The sequence below is a fragment of the Sturnus vulgaris genome, chromosome 27, assembly GCF_052056855.1.
Source record: "Sturnus vulgaris isolate bStuVul1 chromosome 27, bStuVul1.hap1, whole genome shotgun sequence".
Lineage (NCBI taxonomy): Eukaryota > Metazoa > Chordata > Aves > Passeriformes > Sturnidae > Sturnus > Sturnus vulgaris.
Window position 1 is genome coordinate 2686446 of NC_142269.1, and position 21478 is coordinate 2707923.

General features: G+C 57.0%; 1 protein-coding gene across 2 annotated transcripts in view; it reads left to right on the top strand.

Annotated features, from left to right (window-relative positions):
* KCNH6 (potassium voltage-gated channel subfamily H member 6) overlaps positions 1-20902 on the top strand; it is a 31342-nt gene extending 10440 nt beyond the window's left edge. The window contains exons 3-16 of one of the 2 annotated variants that reach the window (XM_088179581.1): positions 1008-1163; positions 3755-3864; positions 5586-5898; positions 7249-7460; positions 10628-11056; positions 11773-12172; positions 12382-12581; positions 14561-14813; positions 15226-15419; positions 16152-16251; positions 16503-16784; positions 17666-17846; positions 18880-19078; positions 19395-20902. In XM_088179581.1, coding sequence (XP_088035707.1) covers positions 1008-1163; positions 3755-3864; positions 5586-5898; positions 7249-7460; positions 10628-11056; positions 11773-12172; positions 12382-12581; positions 14561-14813; positions 15226-15419; positions 16152-16251; positions 16503-16784; positions 17666-17846; positions 18880-19078; positions 19395-19676 — 3311 coding nt within the window. In that variant the 3' untranslated portion in view covers positions 19677-20902. The remainder of the gene's footprint in view (positions 1-1007; positions 1164-3754; positions 3865-5585; positions 5899-7248; positions 7461-10627; positions 11057-11772; positions 12173-12381; positions 12582-14560; positions 14814-15225; positions 15420-16151; positions 16252-16502; positions 16785-17665; positions 17847-18879; positions 19079-19394) is intronic. The other variant, XM_014889428.2, reaches the window with a different exon arrangement.
* Positions 20903-21478: the final 576 nt, after the last annotated feature.

Below are 21478 nucleotides of genomic sequence, written 5' to 3' on the forward strand. Positions count from 1 at the left end.
GCCAGAGCAGGGATCTGCACGGGGCAAAAGCTGCCAGGGAAGGAGGTGGCTTGGCTCCCTGTCGGCTGGAATGGTACCTGGGTGCTCCATCAGCTCCAGGAGTTTTGGGATAGGAGCCTGGGGATGTTGAGGGGGTTTTGCCAGAGGGACCCTGACAGTGGCTGTGGCTCAGGGGGGGTCCTGCTCCACCACTCCAAACAACAGCAGACAGCTCAAGGAAGGGACTCCACGATTACACCCTAAGGGAGGGGTTTTGAAGGATTTGATGGGAATAAAGCTGGCAGAGGAGGTGGGAAACCACCTGTGTCCTTCACTTGGTGCTTTGGAGAAGACCTGCAGGTGTTCTCAGTTGCCTCTAATTGCAGACTGGTGCCTGACTGCTGCACATGAAGAGCCACAGTGTCGAGCTGACATCCAACAGGAAAATCCCCATGGACATATTTGGGATCCTCCTCACAACCTCCATCGCTCCCATGACACTGAGCTAGTCCTTGTGCCCCTTTGTGCCTCAGTTTCCCCATGGCAGGACAAGACAAGGCCGTTCCTGACCACTCCGTGCCTCCAGGGAATGCCCTTGGGGACCATCACACCGATCCCACCCGGTCCTCCCTCCCATTGCCTGCATGCAGTCCCCAAAAACTGCCTGGTGATTGCAGGCCAATTAACTGCAGCATGATTACAAGCAGGATGCTTAATGAGGTTAAACCACTACCTGGGACTTCCTGAGTTCTTAATTACTCACTCTTTAATTGCTGCTCTCAAGTACATTAATATAAATGACTGTCTGGGAAAGAAAAAAGAGATGTGATCAGTGTGATTGGGATGCTTCGGGGATATGGCCCTTTCCCGGGACTCAGATCGTGTTCCACATCCTCCAGTACCCACCAGCAGGGATCACACCCATCAAAGTGCTCAAAATCCCGCTTTTCTGCCAAAAGTGTTTGGTGCTGGGGAGGGGGAGGTCAGAATCTCCTGTGCTGCCCCCTGAGCCTGTCTCTGCTCGGCAGCGTCGTGTTTCCGCTGCCTGGTGGACGTGGTGCCTGTGAAGAACGAGGAAGGCGTCGTCATCATGTTCATCCTCAACTTCGAGGACCTGGCGCAGCTGATCGCCAAGAGCAGCGGGCGGAGCCTGCACCAGCGCCTGTCGCACGGCTGGAGCAAAGGTGGGTGTGCTGTCCCCAGAGCTGGGCACCCCAGAGCAGCCCTGGGCTGCTGGGGAGCACGGGGGGCATGGAGGATGCAGCATCCTGCACGGGAAGAGCTTTGTCACAGCTCTGCCTGCTCAGGGACTGGGCCAGCCAAACCCCAGCTGGATGGGAAAAGGCTGCTTGAGCCAGCTGTGCTCCCCTTGCCTCCACAGCTGCCTGCATACACTTCCCAAAATCCCAGCGATCCGGGGAGCAGGGCTGGGGACTGACCCCCTGCATGGGATGGTGCATTTTTGGGAGGGGGTCTTGCTGTGAGTGGAGCCGTGGAGTCCCCTCCGTGAACCCCCCTGCTTTGCTGGATCTTTTCCACGTTTAGCACTGGCTTGGGCTGGAGGTGCTGGTGTGGGGCAGGACCTGTGTGTGGGGTCACCAGGAGGGCCAGGGGACATTTGGTGTCACCAACAGCATGGCTGTGCTGTGGGGATGTCACTGCAGGCAAATGGCACAAGGATGGCCCAGCCTGCCCCAGCTTCAGGCTATTCCCTGCTCTCCTAGGCTCATTCCAGGGTTTTGGAAACAGTGGAAAATTCAAATTCCCTTTTTTGGGAAGACTGGATCAAAGGGAAGCCGTGGTGAGGCTCTGGAGGGGATGTTCAGGGATGCAGATGTTAGGCCTGGCAAAGAGCTGTGACTTCTAAATCTCCTCCTTCCATACAGACCTCAGTGCTGGTCACCTCTACTTGAGTCAGGGAAATAATCCCACATCTGCCTTCATGACAGCATTCCCTAGGGAGCTGGGAGGCTTAGGGCAGGACTCAGGATAAAGCTGTGGGAGCAATATGGCTCTGTCCCCCCATGGCACATGAGGTGGCACAGCAGGACCAGAATCAGAGCTAGGGCCACATCAGGGAGCAATGGGGACAAATGCCATTGAACCGGAGTGTGTGAGTCTCAGTGCATTCCCACTCGATGCAGATCCATATCCTGGAGCATTCAGGTGTCTGTGTATGGCAGCAGGCACCAGCAGAGTTTTATATGGGTTTGAATGTGTTCAGGCCAGACGTGCACACAGGGGGCTCATGGATGTGTGTGTGTGAATGGACAGATCACTGTGCATGTGTTCCTAGGTCTGTGAAATGATGAGATTCATATTTTTGATGGATTGCTTTAGTACCAGCTACCCTCTATGCATGACCTGCTGAGGAAATCCTGAATTCCAGCACCAGTGTTGCTTTGCAGCCCCACCAGCTCTCAGAATATCTCAACATATGATGCACCCATACCTCATCCCACCCAAAGATGTACCTTTGGCCAAAGGCACCCAAATGAAGAGTACCTGTCACCTCCCTGCATGTTGGATGTTGTGCTGTGCATCCCAAGGGGTGTTTCTTGGGTTTCCCACTCTGGTGACAGGGAGTGTGGGGAGGCCAGAGCTGCTGGTGCCCATCCAGATCAGGCTCTTATGCCCAGGTTTTCTGACTCAGTCTTTGATTTCATAGCCACAGGTGGCTGCGTTGCTGGTCACCAGCTCATTGGTGTGCAGGGAAAATTGGATGCTTTGCTTCTTCCAGCTGAAAAGCTGCTCTAGGCAGTGGGGATGGGGTGAGCAGAGGGAGCCTGTGTGGTACCCCATGGATGGGGGCATTTCTGGGCAGGCTGGGACCCTGCCCAAGCAGCTCGGGGGTGTTTTGGGGCTGGATGAGGGAAGCTAATCTTGCCTAAACCAAAGAGCTCCTCAACGTGCTGCTTTTTCCCAGGGGACACTGTCTTTGTGGAGCTCATGGCACATCCCACATGCCCCAGGATTTAGGCCACCTTTCGTGCAGATAGGGAGCACAGCTGGTGCTACTGGATGAGCTTCAGGGCTGACCCAGGCCCCGAGGGTGTGAACCTAGCTGCTCACACGAGCTCTGCACTAGCAAGTGACCATGGTCTCCTCTAGAAGAAGACAAGTGACTTTGCATTGAGTGTCACAGCCAGGGGCGTTGGGCCCTCTCCACATCTGGGCTCTTCCTCTCCTGCACCTCTCTCACAGCTCCTAGCAGCCCTGGCTGCCCTTGTCCCAGCCCCAGTCCCCACTGAGGTGGTCTCCTGGTCCCCTATGATGGCAGGAAGGGACCTGTGTGGTCCCAATTCCCTCACTGAAAATCCAAAACAAATCCAGAAACTAAATTGCTGGAACTACTTTTCTTTCAATGCCTTTCTAAATTACCATCTCTATTGTGTGGGGGTTTTTTTCCCCTAAAGTTTCACCAAGGAGATTTAGAGGCTCAATTTCCTCCGGGTCCAAATCCCTTAAGTGGCTTTAACCTCTTTAATTGGCTTAGGGATGCTCTGCACCTTTCCTGTCTCACATCTGCAGTTGTAGGGAACTCTTCTCAGCTCAGAGGAGCTTGCTGCCAGGTCAGGGCCTGCCTTGAGCACACAGCGACATGATGGCATGGGAACAGCAAGTGCTTTGGAGGAGGAAGGGCCACACAGCATGTGCGTCCCCCAAAGCCACCCAAAATTCTCCTTAGCCTCTCCCCTGTCCCGCCTCACTCCAGCCATCCCATGCAGCTAGGTCACATCTTTCTCTCTTGTGTTTTGTTTTTCTTTTTAACAAGGTGAAGGTAGGACTTTGAAGTTTAGTCTCCCGTCCCTGCGGCGACTCAAAATCCAGCGGAAATCTCTGCCCACCAGTGAGTTTGATGGAGTAGCCATTGACTATGGAAAGGTAACCGTAGCCTTTGTCTGATCTAAGCCCACGCCTCAGGCCAGGTCCCAGCGCTGCTCCTCGCTGTCCCCATCCCACTGCCCCTGGCTGCTGTGGCTCGGGCCATCTCCAGCGGCCCCGGCACGGGCTCGGTGCTGAGCCCTGCTGGGGCTGGTGCTTTGGTGTGGGCTGCAGCTCCGCCCTGCTGCTCTGCACTCCGTGCCTCGTGGGGGGAGCGGGAGATGTGCCAAAGCGGGGAGGAAGGTCTGGCTCCATGCTGCAAATCGTCCCGGATGGCGGAGCTCCAGGGAGCTGTCCCCACGCCGAGGAGGGGACGTGCTGGTGGCTGTAGGAGCGTGGAGCAGGTGTGCTCTGAGCAGGGACTGGCAGGCTCCTTTCCCCTTGTTTTCCTGGCAGGGACCAGGCAGCACAGGCAGGTCCAGCTTCTCAGCCCTCCAGCAAAGATTGTACTTCCCATGATGGTGGGTGATGCTGCCACCAACCTTGAAAAACTGTTGGTGGGGCCTGTTTAGAGATTGCTGTTCTTGGTGGCTTCCTGACTGTCAGTAGTGCTCAGGGCACCTCCAGTCAAAGACCTGTTGTTTTCTGGAATGCTGCAGCTCAAGGCTGTGAGCAGGAGGCTTCTGCTCTGCTAAGGTGTCCCCAGGTGCCAGGGTCTTGCTGTGCTGGGTGTATCCAGGTAGCTTGGACAAATCTGCTTCCCCAAATCATAGACATAATGAGATGGAAGGTGCCTGTCTTCTCAGAGGTTGTGCTTATGGTAGGTTGAAGATGTGTGTAGGGTTATCAGATTCTTTGGGTACATCATTCCTACAGGCACCAGCACTGCTAAAAGCTCTGGGTACCCCCAGGCTGGAGCTGCACGGGGCACTGCAGTGTTTCAGGGCACACACGTGGAAAATGTGCATTGAGGACAACCTGATGATCGACCATTCTGCTGGACTTGGCCAAGTGGGCACAGCCCTGCAGGTACAGGGCCAGCCAGCATTCAGCCTCTCCAGGCACCCCATCCTAAAACCTGCCCTAAAGGGCCTTAGGGATGGTGAGAAGTGCCACAGTCCCTCCTGTGGGTATTACTGGAGGGGCACAGCCTCATATGTTTCTGCTCCAGAAGGTGGTTGCTTTGCACATCACATTGCAGAAATTGAAGTCTGGAAACTCTTCAGGTCTCCAGGGAAAAAGGTTTAGCCGTGGTTAACGGTGGCTGTAGGAGAAGGAGGACCAATATGGCCAAATTTGCAAACCCGGCAGCTCCTCCAGTGCTTCCTGGTGCAGAGCACATCGTCTCCCATAAACACCAGCACAGGGCTGGGCACTGACCTCGGTGCTGGCTGAGCTCTTGCAGCAGGTGAGGGAAGGGCAGCCCCAGTGGTGGGACAGAGGGACATGTCAGAAATGCTAATGGCACAGCAGGTACTCCAGGCAAGCCTGTCCCCAGGTCTCCTCTTCTCTTGCTCTCACTGCTTCTCAGCTGTGCAGCATCGCCTTGCAAACCCCCCCGTGGCCGCCCAGCCTCGGCGGGGGCTGGAAGGAGCTGCCAAGTCCCCAGGGACTCGGTCGCCCCGCTCCAAAGCAGGTCCTGGTCCAGGCTGGAGATGCCCTCAGGAGCTGCAGTGCTTCCCAGCCCTCTGCCTTTCCTCTGACCCACCCCGGCTCCCTCACCTTCCCCCAGCACGCGGGGACTCCTTCTAATACAACGCTTTCTCCTGGCTGTCTTAAAGCCTGGTGGTGACTCCCTGATTTTGAGGGACTTGAAGACATCGCCCAAGGAAAATTGTATGCAGTCAGAGACCGAATCCCTCCTGGAAAAGGAGCGGAGGCCAAGCCTGGAGGCCGACCCCACCCTACAACACTCGTCCCCGAAACGAGAGCCTCCCGTGCTGGGCCCACCAGGGCCGTACCCTGCCTGGGGTTTCTTTCGGTCTCGCCCTGGGGGCAGCTTCCACAGCCTCCGCAGGGTCTCCTCCTTGGACAACTTTGAGGCTGCGAGGTCTGAGTTCCAGAGAAAATTCAGGGAAAGGAGGGCAAACTCAGGTAGGGAAAACCCCGGAGCTGTCGGTTCTACTGCGGGAGTCAGGGCTCTGGCCACGGCCTCAGCACATCTCGGGGGGGAGGTCTCGGTCTCTGTTCCCTCTGCAAAGTGGAGGTCACTGGGTCTTCTCCCCAAAACCCGCTGGTGTCCATGTGATTCCCTGCACAGGCAGGTCCTGCTCTGTAGGTAGAGCCATCCATGGTTTGTGTGTGAGATGTGAGAGCGTGTGAGGTTGCATTCGCTGCCCCACACGAGGGGCATCCCCACGGCATCCCAGCTTCCCTGGAGGGAGGGCAGGGGCTTGCAGCCATGTGCAGTGTGAGCTGTGTCCGTGTGTGGGAGGTGGGTGAGACACTGGCCAGGCCACGCTCAAGGGCTATCCTTGCTATCCACACCTCTGGTTCTCCTGAGAGTGATTATGACAAATTAGATAGAGGCCAGGAAAGAGAAGCCTCTCAGCTGGGATTGAGAGAGATTGGTCTGTGGAATCTGGCTATAAAAATGGGCTGGGGGTTCATGATCCCCCAATAGTCACAGGTTATGGACCCTCAGGAGGAGACACAACGCAGAGGGAGGGAGAGGGAGTGAGCAGGGAGAAGGGTGGCAGCAGGATGGCTGGTGCTAAATGGGCACCTTCACAGTGTCTTCAGACACCTCCTGCCCACACCACCACTTGGGTCAATGTCACAGTGCAAGGGTTACAAGGGGTAAAAAATTGAAAATACAACCCTGCACTGCGTGTAGGAGATGGAAAGGTTGGTACACACTGAGTACAGTGCCTGGGGAATCTTCCTGGAGTCTGGGTACGGGCTCCCACTCATGACAACACATTGCCACTAGTCTGACCATGAAATGACCACCTACACAGCTTCCTCTCTGGTCCTGCCCTGGGGTGACCCAGCAGCTCAGGAGCTATGTTTGTCAGGCTAAAGCATGCAAGGGTGGAGGAGAGTGACCTCCTCCTTCGTCTGTTTCCATGCTAATTCTGGCATCTCTCCCTGGTGAATCTCAGTGGGTTGGTCCCCAACCTACTACAGGCGCAAGGGGCAGCAAAGGACACTGAGCGTCTCTGTGTTGTAGCAGCAGGTCTGAGCCCCCTGAAGGAGGTTTAATGGTGAAGAGATGGGTGATGTGTGGGAAAAACAGCCCTCTCTCAGGCATCCCAGGTTGGGCATCCCACATCTGAGCCAGCCTGAAGAAGTCAAGCCTTTATGGCCAGGCAGACTTTGGCACCTTTTGGTGGCACCTTGTGGTGGTCCCCAGCTCCTGGAGGTCCTACACAAGGTCAGGGCTCTGGGGATCTGCTCCTGCTCACGCTGTCCTTCTCAGTGCTCCTCTCCATCCTCTTTCAGAAGCTTCCCATGTCAAACCCAACCCCCCAAACTCCACCTCGGACTCGGACCTCATGAAGTACCGGACCATCAGCCAGATCCCCCAGTTCACACTCAACTTCGTGGAGTTCAACCTGGAGAAGCACCGCTCAGGCTCCACCACGGAGATCGAGATAATTGCTCCCCACAAGGTGATGGAGCGCACCCAGAACGTCACCGAGAAGGTCACACAGGTATGGGGCAGTGAGATGCCACCAAGGCAGGGATGGGGTGCTGGTGTTGCTGCTGGGGGACAGTCACGAGCACTGCAGTGGCTTTGGGAGGGGAGAAGCAGAGAGGGCAGTGACACCTGGAGATTGCATCCCAGGAAATTCCAGTATCCCTGTGTTTGGTTATGCCTTCCTCTGAATGGCTGAAATTCTTGTTTTAGTCTCCTAAATGAGTATTTCTGGTAATCTGTGGCTGGGGAAACATCAGCATGAGCTGCTCGTGATGGCAGCCTTGAAGGGGACACGCGTTTGCACGTCTGTGTGTGCACGTGGCTTCTTTTGGGGGGAGCTGTGGCCACTGTTCCTGCCCCCAGCGCTGGGAATGGAGCCCAGCCAAGGACCCGGCCCGGTGTCAGCACGCCGAGGGCCACAGGATCCCCTGGGAGACAGCAGATGGCACTGCACTGTCACCAACACGTGTGGCACTGCCTGTCACTGCAGGGGACACAGGCACTGTCACCAAAGGGAATAGCATGGAATGCACGGAATAGCACATCCCATGGGGATATCAGAGTGCCTGAAAGACGCTGATGTATCCCACAACCCCGAGCAAGGAGCTCTTCTAGCTGTGGGGAAACTGAGGCACAGGAGAGCCTCAATGTCCAAAATACATCTAAGGGCACCTCCCATTGTTGCCAGCAGCAGCTCAGGGCAAATCTAATGAAAATGCAGCGATCTGACCCCAGAAAAACCTCCAGGCTTGGGAGTTTGCTCCATCAGAGTGAGGTGTTATGCAGGATTCTCCTTCTGTCTCAGTGCCAGCAAACCTTTAACTTCATAGCCTCCATGTACAGGGGATGGGCTCCCCACTTCACACATCATGGAACAGTTCTTAGGCTTGTTTTCCCCCTGGCTTGGCCCCTTCATTAGTCCCTCTAATCTGGGGGCGACTGCAGTGACCTGGGATTAGCCCCTGAACTCCCCAGTGGGTCGGTGAGCAGCCTCCATGGCCCGGCCCCAGCACAAGGAGCACACAAGGGATCAGTGGTCACAAGGGGCGACTGTCACAATGGTGTTGGCCACTCCGTGTGGGGTGATGGGATCAGAGCTGGTGGGTGGTGGCTGCAGGGCCCTGCAGTGCAGCACCCACAGAGGTCAATCTTGCCTTCACCTTCAATCTCCAGACGGGATGGGTGGGCAGGACAGGATGGACCTCTCCCCCTCCCAGGGAGGACCTGCCTGTCCTCACCCCGAGGTCCCCCACACCTCCTGGCCAAGCCACAGCTCCCTGCTCCTGGCTGTTAAATAATTCATGGTGAGGCAGAGACAGTGGCGAGACACTGTCTAAAAATACCAGCGGGTGGGCAGGGAGTGGAGACAGGGGCTGTTGGGATGGTCTGGCCTTGCAGGGAGCTGCCAGGGAGGGCAGGCCACGAGTGCAGTGAATGTCCCAGGCTCAGCCTCACAGGGCTGTGGCTCTGGAGCACAGCTGGAGGCTGTGGGGACGCTGTGGGGTCGGTGTCACCAGGCTGGGGTCCTGCCTGCAGGTGGCATGTGTCCCAGTCCCCCCATCCGCCCCACTGGGCAGGAGGAACAAGGCTGCAGCTGCTCCCTAGCTCTGTGTTGGTTTAGAGGCTCTTCTGGACGTTGTTTCTTTACCCTTTTCGGCCTCAGATCTTTGGGGCTGTGGTTTTTTATGCATTCCTACCTGGAAAGCAACAGAGCTTAACCTGTTCTTGCTTCTGCCACAAGAGCGAGGTGCCAGGAACAGAGACAAGGGGCAGCGCAGGTGCCCCAGCAAAGGGAACAGTATTTGGTGGCCCGAACTCAGGACCAGCCCCGCAGAGCTGCCTCCAGCCAGGCAGAACAAGCATCCAGCTGCTGAAGGTGAAGGAGCCCACCTCAGCTCTTCTGGGTGCGCCTCAGTCTTGGGATCAAGCGCTTGATCAGTGTTGCCGTGCCCCCTTCCCCACCATCCCCACAGGAGCCGGTCCCCAAGCCCGGCTGGTGCCTCATTCCCTGCACAACGATTGCTTTGGGTCACTTTTTCCAATCCCTCCCCTCTCCCGTTGCTCCATTGGCGCTCGTGTCCCCACGGGGCCCCGGCATCGAGCGGCTTTGATTAACCCGCGCTGGGCCCCCGTGCCCTTGGCAGCCCCATGGCTCCCACCCGGCTGGCCGAGTGCCTGCGTGCCCGCCTGGGCGATGCCAGGGCCCGAGCGCTGTGCCCGCCGTGCCGGACGCTGCCCGGGCTGGGGGCCCCCATGGTGGACACCCGCACCTCGAGGCTCAGCTGCCGCCTGGGGCGCCGGGCCAGCTGCAGGCAGGTAGGAGCAGGGGAACATCTGGGGCACCCTGCAGTGCCCCGGGGCTCTGGGGTGTGGGAGCAGCTGCTTCTTGTGGGATGGGGCTGCAGGGATGGATCCACTTTGGGTGGCAGCATCAGGAGCCCTTGGGAAACCCTTGAACGAGACGGCTCTCAGGGCAGGAGGGATCAGACCCTTCTTCCAGATCTGCTGCCAGAGCCGCCGTGATGCTCATCACTGTTGCCTTGGGATATGTGGATCCTCCTTTCTCCTCTCTCTTCTTTCCTCTCTCCTCTCCTTTGCACCCCAGCAAAAAGCTCCCTTTTAGCTGGGGGCTCAGTGCCAGGAGAGAGAATTGAGGTGCCCCTCTCCCTCCTGTGCAACTGGCACTGGTCCCAGCACCACAGGGACACTGAGCAGCACAGGCAGGAAGGGGATCCAACTGCCCCCAGCTCCAAATAAGCCCCTTCATGCTGCCACCCCTCAGCACCCAAAGCAGGGCAGCCCTACCCCTCCTGTACCCATCTCCAGGCTGCCCATCCCATAGCCCTGTGCCAGGGACACCCAGCAGCTCCCGAGCAGGTGGCACAGAGCAGAGGGCAGAAGGAGGCACAGCAGCAGGCACTTTCCTCTCTGCTGGGTCAGAATGACATAAAGCAAGTAAGAAGCTGCCCCAAGGGTGCTGTGACCATCAGAGACAGACAAGGACCTTGGTGTCAGCCACAGTGGGCAACTGGGCAGCCAGCAAAGTGAAAAAGCTGCAGGAAACCATTGTGTGCTCCTCGATGCTCCACTAGCACATGGAAGTCCCTTGCCTGGTCCCTGGCATTGTCCAGCCTCTCTCCTGGTCTCCCATCCACCCTTCTCACCGCCCTCTCCTGGCAGGTGCTGTCCCTGGGTGCCGATGTGCTCCCCGAGTACAAGCTGCAGGCGCCGCGCATCCACCGCTGGACCATCCTGCACTACAGCCCCTTCAAGGCCGTGTGGGACTGGCTCATCCTGCTGCTGGTCATCTACACGGCCGTCTTCACCCCCTACTCGGCCGCCTTCCTGCTCAACGAGGAGCAGGTGGAGGAGAAGCGCTGGGACTGCAGCTACACCTGTGACCCACTCAACATCATCGACCTCATCGTGGACATCATGTTCATCGTGGACATCGTCATCAACTTCCGCACCACCTACGTCAACATCAACGACGAGGTGGTGAGCCACCCCGGCAAGATCGCCATCCACTACTTCAAGGGCTGGTTCCTCATCGACATGGTGGCCGCCATCCCCTTCGACCTGCTCATCTTCCGCTCTGGCTCTGATGAGGTAAGAGCAGGGTCTGTCAGGACAGGAGGGGACTCCTGCATGGGTAGGGAGAGATGTGTGAGAAAGAAAGAAAGAGATGTGGATGGTTTGATATGAGTGGTGGATGGCTAAATCCATGGTGAGAGGGGCAGTTGGTCACAGGGTGGAGAAGGGTGTCTTTACAGATTTTTAAGCAGCTGGGACCTGGAGTTTAATTTTTTAGGGTCAGGCAGTCTGAACTCTTAAGTGTTAAGAGTGGATTCACTCCCTTTGCTGAGGCTGACCCAACAGAGCACGCTGGGGGATCAGTCTAAGGGACCCACTCCAGTGTGGGTGAATTTGGGGGTGCACTGCCAGCCAGAATTAAAAAGTTGGCAGTGGGATAGCCCTAGAGTTACTGCCTGGAGGCTCCACATCTGGGACTGAACGACAGCTCTTTTGGGAGCAATGGCTGGCAAGGTGAGGACATATGGGCATGGGCTTGGCCTTGGCTCTTCTCACTTGCTCAGCTCTAATCCCAGAGCTTGTTGCCTTTATGGTCAGCAGAGGGAAATTGCCTTTCCTGTGCTGTGACTCACCTGACCTAGTTCAGAGGTCACCTCCAGGACGAGGTGATTCACACTTTAGAAATGCATTTTTATCTTCAAAGGAAGCACAGCTCAGCTGGGAACATGCCTTTGGAACATGCCATATTTATCCTTTGCATGTCCCTGAGGTCTCTCACCTCTCCCCTGCAGACCACCACCCTCATTGGCCTCCTGAAGACGGCGCGGCTGCTGCGCCTGGTGCGCGTGGCGCGGAAGCTGGACCGGTACTCGGAGTACGGGGCTGCCGTGCTCTTCCTGCTCATGTGCACCTTCGCCCTCATCGCCCACTGGCTGGCCTGCATCTGGTACGCCATCGGCAACGTGGAGCGGCCCTACATGGAGCACAAGATCGGCTGGCTGGACAACCTGGGTGACCAGATTGGCAAGCGCTACAACGACAGCGACCTGTCCTCCGGCCCCTCCATCAAGGACAAATACGTCACCGCCCTGTACTTCACCTTCAGCAGCCTCACCAGCGTGGGCTTTGGCAATGTCTCGCCCAACACCAACTCTGAGAAGATTTTCTCCATCTGTGTCATGCTCATTGGCTGTGAGTGCCTGCGCATGTCCCGTTGTCCCTATCCCTGCTTTGGAGGTTGGAGCATCTCCCTCTGCCTGTGCCTCTTCCACACAGACAAATAAAAATAGATGTTTTCAGGTCTTGGTAGATAAGGGTTTTGGGAATCTGCTGGTTCCAGGTCCGATGTAGCTGGACATGTATGTCCCCATGTCCCTCTGAGTCCTGCCCTCTCCTTTCAGCTCTGATGTATGCCAGCATCTTCGGCAACGTCTCGGCCATCATCCAGCGCCTCTACTCAGGCACGGCGCGCTACCACACGCAGATGCTGCGGGTCAAGGAGTTCATCCGCTTCCACCAGATCCCCAACCCGCTGCGCCAGCGCCTGGAGGAGTATTTCCAGCACGCCTGGTCCTACACCAACGGCATCGACATGAACGCGGTGAGTCTGGGCAGGCACGCCCTGTGTCCTCGCTGCACTGTGTCCTGAACAACACGGCCTCCAGATCTGGGTCCACCCAAACACCTCCATCCTTTGATCAGGATAGAGGCTGGAGACAGACTCTATCCATACACCTCCTGCATTCCCACCTCCTGCATCCCCCTTTCTTCTTCTCTCCCTTTTCTGCCCATTGCTTTACATCTACCCAGAGGTTTTCCAGGGTCATGAGCACATTTCTTGGCCAGAGAGCAGGTTTGGTGGGGAGCTCAGAGTCCCTGTTGCCACTGAGCACTTTCAGGCTGGTGTCTGTTGGTGTCACAGGAGTGGAGCAGGTATTGATCCAGCTCCTCTCCACACCACTGGTTGCTAAGCAAAGTGCATCCTGCTCTCGCAGCAGGGAAAGGAGGGCATTTAAATAAACCTCGATCCATTTTAATTAGAGCCCAGAGAGGCAGCTGTTTGTTAGCAAAGGGGGGATCAATGGCAGAGCTGTGCTGCAGAGGCGCCGTGTCTCCGAGCCTGGCAGGAGGGCTCCGTGGGGATGGGCCTGTGGCTCGGCCGAGGTATCCTGGGCTGGGGACGGGACTCACGGCCCTGGGGTTCAGTGCACAGACGTGGTGGCTCAGCCAGCAGCAAGGCAGAGGAATGAGAAAGGATAAGGCAAGGAGAGACATGAGACCTTGTATTCCTGGTCTCTTGGCCCTGGGCAGGTTATCAGCCCACTCATCGCCAGCTGATGTTCCTTTTTTTTCCTTAAGATTTAATCCTGAGCAGCATCAGGACACAGATTTGTATGAATTCAGCATCTCCCTCTAAAGTTGCTGCTGCCACATGAAACAACTGGGCAGCATTTGGGGGTTTGCTGCTGGGAGAGCTTTGAGTTAAACCTGTCCTGTGGAGGAGACACCCTGGGCTGGACATCAGTGGCACTAAGCAGAAGCAGTGCCATGGCACCCTCCCAAGCACAGGTGCTCTTGGCTTAGTGCAAACCCAGGTCACAAATCCCCTGTGAGAGCTGAGCTTGCAGCTCACACCAATTCCTGCTGGGTGCTGCAGAGACACAGTGTGATCTCATCAATCACCCCACAGCCTGATCAATTCGTCCACCCCTAATTTCCCAGGAGGGAGACACTCCTGCTAGCATGGGAGATCATGATGAAGCCAGGAACAAGTCGTGCTCACCAGCCCCAGCGTGGCTGTTCCAGATTTGGCCACCAGCGGGATGTGAGCAAGGAGGACCCCAGGGCCATATGCTGCTCTCCAAAAAAAACCCAAACCCAGGTGGTTTTCACCTTGGTACTGTGAGTCATTGGTGGCAGCAGCTTTCCCCATATTGTGAGTTTTACCTTGATGTCACCTTCCGATTCAGCTTTTGTTCAACATGAGGTATTTGCACAGGTATATTTAGCTGTCAGTGCACACAACTGTCCCGTGCTGCTGCTTCTTGGCATTCAGGCAGGTGCTGTTTAATTAAGGTTTTTATGCTCTTTGTGCCAGTTTCTGCTCTCATTCATCCAAGATTAGTGGGTGTAAAGATGAAAAAGGGAATATGCCACCAGTGGATATAAATAGATTGAACTGATTACTTTTATTTATTGTTTGGGAATGCTGTTGTCCCCAGCCACAAGCAGTAAAAGCCAGCAACATGCATGCAGGCAGGGATCCACCAAGGGAAGATCAAAAGATCATCAAAATCATGGAATCACAGAATGGTTTGTGGTTGGAAGGGTCCTCAAAGCTCAAACTGTTCCCTGCTGTGGGCAAGAACATCTTCCACTAGACCAGGTTGCTCCAAGCCCCATCCAGTCTGGCCCTGAACATTTCCAGGGATAGGAAAATGTTCCCACCTTTGGCTTTCTGGGCACACGGTCTCCCTGTCGGGCCCCCTTGTTTCATGCTGTCATACAACCTCTCTGTTCTGCCCCAGCGTTCCCTCCCAGGGACAGGGCTGTGATCCACCTCTGCCTGGCTCTCCACAGGTGCTGAAGGGCTTCCCTGACTGCCTGCAGGCCGACATCTGCCTGCACCTGAACCGCACGCTGCTGCAGAACTGCAAGGCGTTCCGGGGAGCCAGCAAGGGCTGCCTGCGCGCCCTGGCCATGAAGTTCAAGACAACTCACGCCCCGCCCGGGGACACCCTGGTGCACTACGGAGATGTCCTCACCACCCTCTACTTCATCTCCCGGGGCTCCATCGAGATCCTACGGGAAGACATTGTGGTGGCCATCTTAGGTGAAAAAGTCCTTCCTTTTGCGAGGGGTGATGGGCAGTGAGCAGTGGACAAAGGGTGGCTGGGGAGGGTAAAGACCTTCCCCGCATATTGGGGAAGGGAAGATTGTTCTTCAGCATCTGATGGGTCCCTGTGCCAGTGGACAGGGAAAGGGAGATCCCTGGGAGATGCCAGGGAGAAACCACAAGGGAGTGAGGAGAGCAGAGCATGGCTCAGCCATCACTGATGCCCCAGTGCCCTGGCCTGGTGTCACCATCAGTGATGGCTTTCACAGTGTCCTCCAGCACACACCATCGGGGTTGGGGCTGCTGGGCAGCCCCTTGCTCATGAGCCCAAAGCAAGGGGTGCTGGACCAGAGTAGCTGGAGCAGCAGTGGGTGCCCAGCTCTCCATTATGAGCTGTCCCTTGACACAGGGAAGAACGACATCTTTGGGGAGCCCATCAGCCTCTACGCCCGCCCAGGGAAATCCAACGCAGACGTGAGGGCCCTCACCTACTGTGACTTGCACAAGATCCAGCGTGAGGACCTGCTGGAGGTCTTGGACATGTACCCAGCCTTCTCTGACAACTTCTGGAGCAACTTGGAGATCACCTTCAACCTACGAGATGTGAGTGCCAGGGCTGCCCCAGGGAGCAATGTGGTCAATGCTTAAATTTGAGCAAGTGGGAGGGCTGAAGCAAGGATGTCAGCAAGTGCCACAGCCACATTTCCCAGGGCATTCTCCAGGGAGTTCTGATTCCCCCACAGCAGGACACTTCTACTGTATGTTTCTGAGCTCTTTGGAAAAGCTGGCACAACAAGCCATGCCAGTGGTACTCTGCTCAAGCCTGGGCAAATGGGTTGCACAAGTTTTGAGGCTGCTCAAAGAAATGAGCAGAAATATTCTCATGCTTCATTGAATTGGGTACGAGCTTCCTCTGAAAATTCCTTTTTAAATGATCAGGTTTGCAATCCCTGAAAGGCTTGAAGCATTTTTGCCAGTGCTGTTAGACTCTTTCATAGCGTGTGACTGAACTTTGTCCTTTCCTGACCTTTCTTTTCAGAGACCTGAAATATAGAAAAGAAAGTCAAATTCCCTCCATGTCCTGTCCCATTCTGGGATATCCTGCCACTTCTCAGGGTGCTCCTTCCCTCCCCCATGGCCCTGCCACCCTTACCTCAGTCTCAGAGCAGCAAGGACAGCCTCAGGAATCTGAAACCAGTCCAGGAGGCACTGGTGGGACAGGGCAGTGGTGAAGAGAGAGGGAGCTTCACCTTCAGAGGACATGGGAAGGGCTGTAGGCGCCATGGGTGGGACGTGGCAGGGTTCCCCTGGTGACCAGCCCCTGTCCCTCCTCAGGCAGACAGCGTTCCCCGCTCCCCCCTCAGCGAGGAGTACGACTGCACCTACCGCCGGGCTCGCCGCCGCAAGCGCTCCCTGGGCCAGCCCAGCAAGCCTGGTGAGTGCCCTGCCCGCCAGAGCCCGGCCTGCAGGGCAGGACGGTGCCATCGTCACCAATTACTGCCCTGGCAGGTGCCCCAAAGCGGAGGCAGCTGGTGCCTCTGTCCCTGCCACCCGTTCTGCAGGCACCCAAACTGCCTTCCTCCCCTCCCCTTGGGGTGCCCCAGCCCCACGGGCATCCCGAGGGAATGGGGGCTGTTCTTTCCGTGTGTGGTACTCCCCAAACTGACCTGTTGTGCTGTCCCACAGACACGGGCATCTCTGATGCAGAGCAGTACCACACCTACTCCGAGCTCACCAACCCGCAGGGCCCGCAGGGCAAGGAGCAGTGGGATGACCTGGGCAGCAGCACCTCCCCCTGCTCCCAGGCCAGCGATGATGAGGCCAAGACCGCCAGCCCTGGGAAAGCTGAGCCCTTCCCCACACCCAAAAAGGATGACTTTGCTCTGCCCTCGCTCAGCCTCATCACCAGCAGCGCCGGCACCACGGAGATGGGCAAGCAGGTGGCAGAGAGCAGTCAGTCCTACACAGGTACCCAGGGCTGAGGGCAGGAGGGTGCTGAGAGGGGCTTGGCTATCATGGCCTTGTCTTGGAGCAGGTCCAAGCTGCTCATGTGCATGTGAGGGGAGCCACACTCCAAGGCCAAGGGTCTTCACTGCCTTTTGTCCCCAGCTGGATCTACTCTGTCTTCCTGTGCCACTCCATGCATGTCAGGGGGTGTCTGGCCATGTGTGTGGCTGGTGGCTCTCCATGTGTGTGGTGATGGCTCTCCATGTGTGTGGGTGATGGCTCTCCATGTGTGTGGGTGATGGCTCTCCATGTGTGTGGGTGATGGCTCTCCATGTGTGTGGGTGATGGCTCTCCATGTGTGTGGCTGGTGGCTCTCCATGTGTGTGGGTGATGGCTCTCCATGTGTGTGGGTGATGGCTCTCCATGCGTGTGGCTGGTGGCTCTCCATGTGTGTGGGTGATGGCTCTCCATGTGTGTGGGTGATGGCTCTCCATGTGTGTGGCTGGTGGCTCTCCATGTGTGTGGGTGATGGCTCTCCATGTGTGTGGGTGGTGGCTCTTCATGTGTGTGGCTGGTGGCTCTCCATGTGTGTGGTGATGGCTCTCCATGTGTGTGGGTGATGGCTCTCCATGTGTGTGGGTGATGGCTCTCCATGTGTGTGGCTGGTGGCTCTCCATGTGTGTGGTGATGGCTCTCCATGTGTGTGGCTGGTGGCTCTCCATGTGTGTGGTGATGGCTCTCCATGTGTGTGGCTGGTGGCTCTCCATGTGTGTGGCTCGTGGCTCTCCATGTGTGTGGGTGATGGCTCTCCATGTGTGTCAGGTGACAGAATCTGAAGCACCTCCATACCCGTGGGACTGGAGGATGTAAGACAAGTGCAGAGATGTCTCCTCTCCTTCCAGCCACTCCCCTGGATATTCCCAACATGTTCACCTTCTGGGAGGACCGGCAGCCGAGCCACCCTGCAGAGCCTTTGCAGCACATCTCGCTGGTGCACAGCTCACAGGACGTGCCCCTGCACAGGGACTGCAGGCCAGGGCAGATCGAGTCCAGGCTGGAGCTCCTGCAGGCCCAGCTCAGCAGGTGGGCAGGGTTGGAGAGGACCTGGGGGACTCTGGGCCATCACCTTCTGCTTTCTAGAGGTGGCTGCCGTGGGCTCTGTGTGCAGCAACGCCACGTCCTGACCCCTGGGACATTCCTGGGGACGGGGTGGGAGTGCTTTGCAAATGCAGCGGCTTCTCAAAGGGCAAGCCCTGACCCTGACTGCAGCCCAGCCCTTCATCTGCTGCTGTGCCACCACCCTTGGCACCTGTCACCACCCCCATCCACAGGCATGACTGAAGTGTTCCAGGCCAGGTTGGACGGGGCTTAGAGCAGCTCTAACGAAGGTGTCCCTGCCCATGGCTGAGATGGAACTGGATGAGCTTTAAGATCCCTCTCAACCCTAACTATTCTGTGATTTTTGAAGGAGGAGCCCACACTGGAGGTGCAGGTTTAAGGCAGCACCCACAGGAGGGGCTGATAGTGTGGGGCTCTGGTGCCCTTGTTGAGGTCATTTCACCACACACTTGTGTTTAGGTGTCTCTCCAGTGCACCATCCTAGCACTGGGGGACAGATCTGCCTGCTCTGTAAGTGATGCTGGGACTGTGTCCTGCCAGAGCTGTTCACTGCAGTCAAGGACAAGGCAGAAGAAAGAGACTTCTACTTTTCTGTTTCCTTCTGTTCCTGAGTTAAAAGTGGTTGGCACTAACCTGCCTTGCTCCATCTGTCAGCACAGGCAGCTGGCCTGAAGAATTGATCCAGATTAAAACTAACCATTGCAATTTTTTCCCCCCTCCAGGGTAATTTTAGCTTTTTTCAAATTCCCACTCCAGATCCCAGTTTGGCTCCACATAAAATTGGGCAGAGGATGATTGAGTGTGGCAGGAGAGAGATGGCAGGATTGATCTCTCTCTGGCAGTGCTGCTTTGAAGCTCTCTGAAAACCTCCACAAGCAGCAGGCAAAGCCTGGCTGCCCCGGGGCAGAGGGGTGGGCACCTCCTGCCAGCGCCGGCCCTGCCCAGCTGCTGCGGGATGCAAAGGCTCTCTGCTAACGCCGGGCTGCTCTGTCCCCAGGCTGGAGTCCAGGATGTCGTCAGATATCAGTATAATCCTGCAGCTCCTGCAGCGCCAGCTGTCCCAAGTGCCCCCCGCCTACAGCCCCATCTCGCCCAGCTCCCACAGCCTGGCCATGTACGGCCTCGCCCCGCGCAGCCTGGAGCCGCTCGCCCCCTGTGCCCCTCTGCAGGAGCAGGAGCTGCCGAGCCAGGAGCAGGTAAGGGCAGCCCTCCTGCCCCATCCTCAGTGCTCTCCAGGCAAGAGCCAAACACTCACGGGTCCCGGCAAAGCCATGGGGTCTTGATTTGGGAGCAGACCTGCCCAGTGCATCACTGGTTTTGGGGCACAGCTGCCATCCCCAACACTACCAGGTTGCCCCACCAGTGGGGAAGGAAGTGGGTTCCTCTGCTCTGAGGCTTCCTCAAGTGAAAAATAATATTTTGGGGCTCAGAGCCTGATGAGGTTCCAAGGCTGATGAGGAAAGAGCGTGTTTGTTTTGCTTTTAACCCGCACAATTCCTCATTTCCCACCAGAGCCCGAGCTACACGGAGGTAGAGAAGTTCCACTTGAAATCCAGAGACTCCTTGTCAAGTGGGATGCAGCAGTCTGTGTCATCTGACAAAACCACGACCACCCACTCCGAGCAGGAGCACTGCTCCCCACCTCACCCAGAGCCTCCTCACCAAAGGGCACCAAACACCCAGGGACTCTTGCGGGGCTCTCGTTTCCCTTCCCTCCCTGAGCACTTGGAGGCATCTTCCGAGCACCAGGACATTCAGAGACACCTCTCCGACCCCGTGCTTCCTGGGAGTTAGAGACGTGGGGACTGCGGGGCGAGTCAAGAGGAACCTCAACTGCAAGCCTGCTCAGTTGACGTTGGTTTTGACTGCAAGGGTAAGACATTGGACAATGCCATTGGCTCAGGGGTTTAATTTGTAGCTATCTTCTGCCACCGTGACAGGAAGTATAGAGTGGCTGCTTCCAAGGTCAACGTTTTCCAGCGGTTCCCATAGAGTAGATTCCATTTGCACATTAGAGTGAACCTAGAACAGTTCTTACAGCCACCATGAGCTGGTTAGGCCTCGTGGTTCCCACCGCCCCCTCCTTGCCTCTGGAGAAGGGCACGAGCCAAGAGAGCCACAGCGACCACAGGAGAGCAGACCCACGGCTCTGAGCTGCGAGGCTGCTTTGCTGGAAACCTCGGGAGCAGGGAGTGCTGTGCTGGAAACCTCGGGAGCAGGGAGTGCTGTGCTGGAAACCTCGGGAGCAGGGAGCGCTGTGCTGGAAACCTCGGGAGCAGGGAGCGCTGTGCTGGAAACCTCGGGAGCAGGGAGCGCTGTGCTGGAAACCTCGGGAGCAGGGAGCGCTGTGCTGGAAACCTCGGGAGCAGGGAGCACTGTGCTGGTACAAGGCTCGGCCCAGCAGAGCCCGCAGGTGTTACAGAAAGGGTGGTAACAGAGGAGGAGTGGGGCATCTCCACGGTGTGGTCCAGGGCAAACTGCAGGTGGCAAGCCCAGGACAAGGACGGGGGACAGAAGCTTGTCCTACTTGATTGCCACTGAGAGGGAAAGGGCCACAGCCCCTGCCACCTCAGCCTGCTTCAGCACGAGCCCCAGGACACTGACTTCTCCAGCAAGGCTGATCATGCCTTGCAAACCCCAACACACATCCCACAACTCGCCAGGTAAATCCATCTCGTCACTGGCCTGGGCATAAAGCACAAAATTCAAAAGCACAATCCCAGAAAGCTGAAAAGCCCCAGACACCCGGTGTCCAGTCCTCCCTCCCAGCTTCTCTCTTTTGATAAAGGTTCAATAGGTGCTTCCTCCTGCCCAGCCCTGCTCTCTCAGACTCCACAGCGTTCCCGTAGGAGACGCCCACGTAGCGCTGCCGCCTCGCCGCTCGGGTAGATGCTGTGATAGTCCTAGGCCGCCAGCTCAATAATGTATCGAGCTCCCTTTGAGAGTAGGCAAACTGTGAGCATCTCTTTCTCTGGAGTTTTAGTGTACACTTTGCTAATAAAGATGTTTTTGGCACCTAATGCGAATTACAGCTGTGTTTGTTGGGAGCATCCATGAATTCATCCCGGGTATCTTCACCCCCGAAGGGCTGTGGTCAAACCCTGCTTGCTTCACGCAAGGAGTGCGGGGCTGGCAGAGCCCATGTGCAGTCAGGTCAAGGGCGCAGCCTGCGGGGGGCTCGGCCGAGCAATCCCTTCCCAAAGGACGCACGGGAGTAATTTGGAAAAGCTTTTCCAGAAGCCGGGTTAGCTGCGTATGAGAAATGATCTCACAAACACAGCTCGGGCAGAGGTCAGACCCAGAGTCCTTGCAGTGAGCAGGACCCCAAGGAGCAGAGCGCTGCCCAAAGCGCCCCTGCATCCCGGCTGAGACGGCACGGGCGGGACCCCCAAACCCCCGGCAGCGGATCCCATCAGCCTCGCTTCCCCCACTAAGGCGCCGAGTGCTGCTTCCAAAAATAAACACCATAATTAACCTCCTGTTAATTAGAGACCAGTCCGGCCCCGTCCGCCACTCGGCCGAGGTGGGACTCGAACTGGCGGCCCCTCCTGCGCCCGAAGTGGCCCCACCCGCCTCGGGCTGGCGTGACTGACATC